Consider the following 7,621-nt stretch of genomic DNA (forward strand, 5'->3'; position numbering starts at 1 on the left):
GAGCTAAAGTGGATAGAATAATCGGGAATTGATCTTTTCAATTTTTTTAATAATTGAGGGATAAAATATGATTTTTAATTTTATCATTAATTTTTTAAGTGGGATCAAAAATAAATATGAGAGAGAATAACGAAAAATTAGAGATCACATTTTACACTCTCAATTTATTTTAACAATTAAGAAGATCCATTCTCAAAATAATGTACCTCTACCATAAATAAATGATACTTAAAAGATAATAATTTAAAATTATTTTATTTATTTAATATCTATAATTTTATATATATAACATTTAAAATTATTTATTTATTGTATTTAATATGATATAATTATTTTAAACTTAATTAATAAATATAAAATAAAATCATTTTGGAATGATTTGGACTATTTTTATTGTCAACAAAATATTTTTGTGTCGTTGAATGGTACTTAGCACATTAAATTTTTAATCTTGCTGACAGATCAGATATAGATTATGTATCGATATATAGTTTTGTAGGACAGGGATGCTACACATTTATGTAATGATGTAATTAAGTTGGTCCAACACAAAAAAAACCCAAAACCATTAAATGAAACGTGAAATACACGCGCCCAATGCATACGAAATTGCTCAACGCTTCTTCTCCCTATGCTTCTTCTTCTTCTCCCGAGCTGCTTCTTCTTCTTCTTTTCATGCTCGTTTACGCACGGAGCGTCTTCTTCTTCTTTGTCTTCTTCTTCGCCTTCTTCTTCGCGTTCCTCCTTCTCCTCATTTTTTGCGTTCCTTCTTCTTCGCCTTCTTCTTCACGTGTTTTCTCCGTATCGTCATTTTTTTGTTGTTGTTGCTGCTGTATTTTTTTGTCTTTTTCTCCTCTCTCTGGTGAAGAAGCAGTAGAAGGTGAGGAAGAAGAATTTTGAATAGTACGGAATGAATCGAACACAGTATTCATAGTGAACCGAACACAGTACTCATGGTAAACCGAAATCTTAATTACAATGAAACAATTATATAATGCTTAGGGAAGAAAACAAAACATATTGGTCTAATTTTTGTTAAATTCCTTTCTGCGGACCGAATCGAAAACATGAAAGTGATGAACCACCTCTTTAGTACTTAACGAATCGAAAAGTTACTCACATTTACTCAGAGTTACTCACAATTACTCACAGTTACATATTATCAATTCAATTGAATTCAATTCAGATGTAGATCACCTCATTCCATTCAATTCACTTCAAATAAAATTAGAAAATTTCATTCCATTAAATTCGATTCAAAATTTAATAATCCAAACCTCATCAAATTGATGCGTTTGAGAAGAATCATCAAAATCGTACTCATTCAACTGATTTGAAGTTGATTCATTCATTGTTTTAATTCAAAAGTGCAGATTGAAGAAGAAAACGAAGAAGATGAACGACGAAGATAATTGCGTTGAATCAATCCAGATCCATAATGTAGAGAAAAAAAACACGAAAAATGAGAACAACAAATTTAATTAGGTTGAAGAAGAAGAAGAAGAAGAACGCAAAAGAGATTTACGTTGTATGAAAAAGTTTACGCTGAGAAATGTTGATAATACAAAATAAAAATTTATTATATAGGTTATAAGAGACGCGTGTAAAATAAATAGGAGGGTAAAACGTAGAGTAAAAATTACTTGGATACCATCTATGTAATTTTTACATGGATATAAGACTTTTCTCTTTATCAAAATACGTACCTTATTCTTGAATAACACTAACTAGCTAAGAGACTTAAAATCATGACATGAGGGGACTTTTATATATATATATATATATATATATATATTTTAGAAGTTCAGATGCAGTTTTTCATGTAAAAATTTTTTTGGTGACTAATTTTTCATGTAAAATTAATAGTTAAAAAATATTAAATAATTTAATAAATTTAATTAAATTATTATTTAATGATTATTATCAATTTCATAGACAAATTAATTACACCCGAATTTCTAATTATATATATATATTACAGAAATCTTTGAGAACACTTTCTTTATTATGGTATACGATAAATGTGTGTAGATGCGTATACGAAAAAACTAAAGAAGATCCCTTTTATGTACGTAACCGCTATAACTACACTCCATAAAAGAAAGGTATATATATGTTCGGCAACAATGAACCTGTCATCATTACACAGCCACCAAACTATTCCAAATAAGAAGGAAATCGTCGCTATCAAACTAATTATAAAGTTTAAAAGAGAGAGATTCTAATTATAATATATAATTCATGTGTAAAAAATAAAAAAACAACTAGATCGATATTCGTGGAAGCAAAAAAATCTCTTAGAAGAGTGACTACTTCAACCTGGAAAATAGTTAAGACATGTATCTTTTGCCATTAATTACCTTGAATTGAAAATAGTGTACAAAGGGAAGCAAAGCTTAACATAATCAGCACTATGAATATTTGAAACTAATACACAGTTTCCTAATTATATAATCTATAATTATATTGGAATGTTTTTCACAATTTCCTAATAATGTGGTTGGAAGATATGGGAAAATAAAAGTAGTTCATAATCTGCAAGGCAGTGGTGACAGGAAATAGTACGAAGCCATTGATCTTGATCGGAGGAAGACCACCATTTTGTTGAAAGATTAAGATTATAATTGAGCATCATTTTGCCACTGGTTTGGCATGTGTTGGAAGAACACAAGAAAGAATGATGATTAAGCATAGGAATGTTATTGAGCCACATGCTCCTAACAAAATACTTAACCCTCTTTCTACACCTTCTTATGCACGTGGACGCATTCAACGTAATAAACAGTTCAAGTCCCTGTTTTCTCTCTTTATCGCTGCACATCAGAATCATTGAATAAACATACTTCCCTTCATCGTGGCCGTTCATTGCAGCCTTCTTCAATTTCTCAAGACCCCGATCAACGTCGCCGGAACTGAAATATTCCACCATTCCTTCGCGATATGCAATCTCCAAATTCCCACTTTCTCTACACCGCTTCAAGAACCAACATTCTTTCTGCTCGGTGAACCATGGAAGTGGCACCAGGGAAAAGTTCTCCATGGATGCACGCTGATACACGTGATCGTTCTCCGCCGCCTTCAGAAATTCCTTGCAACTCAGTTTCACCTTGCACAGATCAACAATGGATTGTGATGCCACCTTCCCGAAAATCTCCACCAACAACTCATTCGGAAGGAATTTTATGCCAGAAGAGAAAGAACAAGAAGAAGGGAACACATGATCCTGACCTACTTGCTTCTTCTTCTTCTTCTTCATCTTCTTCATCTGCTTCTTGTTATTGATGATACCCAAATCAGCCATTGAAGGAGAAACCCAACCTTCTTGTTGTTGTGTGAGTCAAGAATAAGAAAGAGATAAGAGCGTTCTCTGTTTTTATAGGAAACAGAAACATGTGAGAAATACCCACCACGTTTTCTTTCTACTTTTACAAGGATCTGTCATAGATCTAACTAATTTATTCTCATCTTTAAAGAACCCGTTTTTAACTAACTAATTATAATCTAGTCGTATATAAATATTTTGTACTGAAATATAATTAATAACCATTTATATTTTACGAATCCGCTTATTTAATATTATGATTATGATACCTAAATTGATCCACTCAAATCCGTAATGTATCCAATTTCCATAAATTGGCGGTTTGACCAAGTCAAAATCAAAGGTAAATATTAATGCCACGTGTCAAAATTTAGTGGGAGTAGGTGTTTGCTTTACTTTTGGTCTCTGTTAAGGTGGCGCCGCCGGTGACCGGGGTTGCATATTAATTGCGAGACAGAAATCAAAGGAATCATCGGTGGATGCTTGATGATGGATGGAAAGAGTGAGATTCCGACGAAGCTGGATTACTACGATGACATGTGGAAGCTTCAATCCACTGCCACACTCCTTTCGCATTTCAAGGTTTATGAAGAACGAAGCCTCTCGAAATTTAAAAATTGATTTCATTGATTGTGATTATAACTGAGAATTAGTTGAACTGCAGGGACAAGATGGAAGAGATGTATTGATATTGGATCGTACTATATTCTATCCGCAAGGAGGTGGTCAACCTGCTGACCATGGATTCGTCCGCATTGGCAATGGCGTTGACTCTTCCGATTCAGACTCAGCCATCAAGTTTGTGGTTACTGATGTCCGATCCAAAGATGGCGTTGTCAGTTTTCACTTTTCACTAGTCAAACTTACCTTCTCTCTCTAGTCTGATGAATTGCTTGTTTTGCTTATCATTCGTTGTGTTCTTTTAGGGTTTATGGTATAGGATTTTAACATTTAATGTTTAGAATTTTATGTTATTAGTATTTTTAGAATTTAAATTAAAAATAATAGTAAATCTACAATACTGATATGGAAGATAATTAATTGATCCTTTACTGTCAGCGCATGTAAGAATTTCTCATTGTTGTGTATGTAGGTTTTTCACTACGGTTTCTTTGAGAACATGGTTGGGGAAGCAGAATCCCAACTTCACAAAGGGAAGGAGGTCTCACTATTTGTTGATGAGTCCAGGCGCAAGCTCAATTCCAGGTGCTGTTTCTTGATTGAGTTCTAAGTTGAAACATTCTGCCTTGCCTTGTTACAACCACTGATTATTAAATTATTGGAATTGAAGAGCAACTCAAAAAGATTTACCTTCTATGCTTAATTTATGATCCATTTTAAATTTTTCTGAGGTGTGGTATTTTCAATACCATTGTTATTTCTTTGTGTAGGTTGCATTCAGCAGGGCATTTGCTTGATGTTTGTCTTCCAAGAATAGGATTAGGTCATTTAGAGCCTGGCAAAGCTTACCATTTTGCTGATGGGTATGCACTTTGCTTTCTTTTGAGTGTTTTGTTATTGCATACTTCTAAACTTTGGTAACCTTGACTATTCTCTTCCTGTTATATTCTTCCCAGACCTTGGGTTGAATACAAAGGTACAGTTCCACAAAATGAAATGCAGAATAAGCAAAAGGATTTAGAGTTGGAAGCTAATAATTTAATTTCCATGGGAGCAAAAGTAAGTTAGCAGTGTTCATAATTTGCAAATTCATAAGTGGCATCTGGTTCTGAAAACCTTCACTTTTCTGTTTAGGTTCATGCTGATATATTACCATATGATGAAGCTGCTAAGCTTTGTGGTGGTTGTCTTCCTGATTATGTTCCCAAGGTCAGTCTATAGAAGATACATCATGTTGTCTTCCTGATTCCTCTTTGCTGTTTGTCCTAAACTGGTTGTTGACTTTGTTATGACTTATAACCCGTATGGCTGTCGCCTCGCTTAGATATCGTTAAGCCCCCTTTTCAGTTTCTGCTTTAAAATTGTTTCAGTTTGTTCTCTAAATGGATAAACCAATAACATTCAATTCGATTTGATGTTAAGGGGCGATTGACAGCATTATGTTACTATATAAGTATACATATCATCCCCTATACTGTGTCAAGAATATTGCAGCTTGTCTCATTGCTCCCATTGGCCTCCAATCTCGAAATTCTTCATGGGAAATAATCATTCATACTTGTAGTATCCTAACCACTCTCTCATAACTTCAAAATATGGTTTGTTGAAGATGAAAACATTTCTTTCCAGTCATTGTAATCTAAACAATGTTTTATTGTAATACAAGTATCAGTATCGGTGAATGGACACATTGTTTTCTCTGCACTGTTTTTGGGATGAGATCATAATATTAATTGAAATGGAGGAATTATTTCGAATTAGCTGACAGAGAGCAGTATTCTGTATGTTATGATTAATGTACATAACATGCTTACAAATCCATGAAAGAATGGAAAACAATTAGAATTTCATCTCTAGGCTAGTTTTTCTACTTCAGGTTTATTTCTCTTCTCTTGCACCAGAGTATCCATTGATAATACTAATGCACGAAGTCTAACAGGAAAGCGCACCTCGAATTGTAAGGATAGGAGAGAATCCTGGGTGCCCGTGTGGTGGTACACATGTTACTGATATTTCAGACATCATACAAGTTAAGGTATGAAATCTATTTGCTTACACTGATCAACATGGTATGGTTATCTTATCTAATTTTTTGGAAGTTCTTGTCATTGTAATGAAGTCATGTTATTGGAGCCAGATGGAATCAAAACCTTGTAGACTTAGATATTCTTAATTTTGTCCAGTTTGTTTTGATTGCCTGGTAATCCTTTTCTATTGTATGTTCTGTTTTTAATCAGGTTTCCCAAATTCGCTCAAAGAAAGGACTGACAAAAGTCTCATATAATGTTGTATCAAGTCTCAAGATATAGAGTCAGTAATGTATAAATTCTACTGACAAATTATGGTTTTCATACCATGGCTGTTGAATAATAAACTACAAAACTTTGTATGAATACTGTGTGTGTGGAAAGAACAATTATGCATTAGATTTGGGGTGTGGTCCTTATAGTGACACATAAATACAGCATAGCATGCCAGAAGTCATTAGCATGATGACAATAATAATATTGTTAGGTTTGATATTTGTAAAATAGAAGTACTTTCTTTACATATTCTGGTATAGGATTTCAAATTTTTTTTCTTTTTCCGCAAACCGGACGTAGTTCTTAGTCAATCTCAACAATCACCCTTATTAATTGCTTCAAACATACGCATATTGGTATTATGTTCACATCCTCCTAATCTAAATCCAATGAAAATGGTTAAAATATTTAATGTATGCGGATCATATAATGATTTTGATCGTAGTCATTTATCCCATGGCTTCTGATTTTGATCAGAATTTGGAATAGTGTCTCCTGAAATTAAAAGGGTGGTAGTGATGAGTTTGGCACCTTGTCCAAACCTTTTTGTAGCTGTTTGAACCAAAAATATCGGGTGCATAGCTTGGGATTATAATGTGGTCCATGGAAATCTACACGGAAGGTATTAGTTGGGGGCAACTTTTTTGAGTTTCTATCAGCCGTCATTCTTTTATTGGTCAAGTAGCATCCCTCACCAATATGGACCATAAATAATAATCCGTGAGAGTGTGAGGCATCATTACTTGGTCAAAAGCATGATAGCAACCAATCTCAAGATTTTATGCACTAATTTGAAGTTTTGGATTTTTGGTTGGTGAGCTTTAATTTACTCAAGAAACCTCTTTTAGAGAGACTAGCAGGTACAACAATCATCCTCATAAAACAGTGGGAACCCAAAGTTGAACCATCCATTGAATTCAGCGGCAGCATCTATCCATGTTAGGCAATAATACAGCACACTAAGCATCCTATTCCACGGCATAACTTAACATGATGGTTCATGTAAGTAATGCTATGCTCCCCCTCCCTCCTTATAACTAGAGATATATTTGCTCTTCACTTTAGTAAGATGCATACACAATAACACAATGCACTTTTGAAGGCTTGCTTGTTTTAACACATTTCAACTAAGTAAAAGCTTATAATTATCCAACAAGGGAAAAAGATCCAATATTCGATATCAACTAAGGAGCAATTTTTTTTTTTTTTTGGCTGGTATTAGTCAATCATAAATCTTAAATTTTAAATCTTAAATTTTAATTCAAAATTTTAAACTTTTTAAAAAAATTACAGTTAAAAAATAATTTATAATAAAAAATTAATTAATATTAACTAAAAGAATATAAATTATAACAATAAAATTTTATAAAATAGC

The 7,621-nt window shown here is 33.1% G+C and overlaps 2 protein-coding genes across 2 annotated transcripts; one reads left to right on the forward strand and one right to left on the reverse strand.

The window, feature by feature from the left end:
* Nucleotides 1–2,327: 2,327 nt before the first annotated feature.
* Nucleotides 2,328–3,522, reverse strand: LOC130970127 (uncharacterized). Its single transcript, XM_057896125.1, has one exon. The coding sequence runs from the start codon at nucleotides 3,299–3,301 to the stop codon at nucleotides 2,489–2,491; it is 813 nt and encodes a 270-aa protein (XP_057752108.1). The 5' UTR covers nucleotides 3,302–3,522; the 3' UTR covers nucleotides 2,328–2,488.
* A 116-nt stretch (nucleotides 3,523–3,638) lies between these two features.
* Nucleotides 3,639–6,493, forward strand: LOC130970118 (uncharacterized). The gene is made up of 8 exons (XM_057896114.1): nucleotides 3,639–3,904; nucleotides 3,987–4,157; nucleotides 4,416–4,528; nucleotides 4,714–4,806; nucleotides 4,900–5,002; nucleotides 5,078–5,152; nucleotides 5,883–5,978; nucleotides 6,181–6,493. Exons 1-8 carry the CDS (start codon nucleotides 3,809–3,811, stop codon nucleotides 6,250–6,252), a joined length of 819 nt encoding a protein of 272 aa, XP_057752097.1. The 5' UTR covers nucleotides 3,639–3,808; the 3' UTR covers nucleotides 6,253–6,493.
* Nucleotides 6,494–7,621: the final 1,128 nt, after the last annotated feature.

Source organism: Arachis stenosperma, chromosome 1, assembly GCF_014773155.1.
Source record: "Arachis stenosperma cultivar V10309 chromosome 1, arast.V10309.gnm1.PFL2, whole genome shotgun sequence".
Lineage (NCBI taxonomy): Eukaryota > Viridiplantae > Streptophyta > Magnoliopsida > Fabales > Fabaceae > Arachis > Arachis stenosperma.

What these genes read in the sequence shown, in the direction of transcription:
- LOC130970127 (XM_057896125.1), bottom strand. Translation starts at nt 3,301, where the DNA reads ATGGCTGATTTGGGTATCATCAATAACAAGAAGCAGATGAAGAAGATG.
- LOC130970118 (XM_057896114.1), top strand. Translation starts at nt 3,809, where the DNA reads ATGATGGATGGAAAGAGTGAGATTCCGACGAAGCTGGATTACTACGAT. An exon ending in AGGCGCAAGCTCAATTCCAG is followed by an intron (nt 4,529 to 4,713) that starts GTGCTGTTTCTT and finishes TTCTTTGTGTAG; the next exon opens with GTTGCATTCAGCAGGGCATT. An exon ending in GCTTACCATTTTGCTGATGG is followed by an intron (nt 4,807 to 4,899) that starts GTATGCACTTTG and finishes TATTCTTCCCAG; the next exon opens with ACCTTGGGTTGAATACAAAG.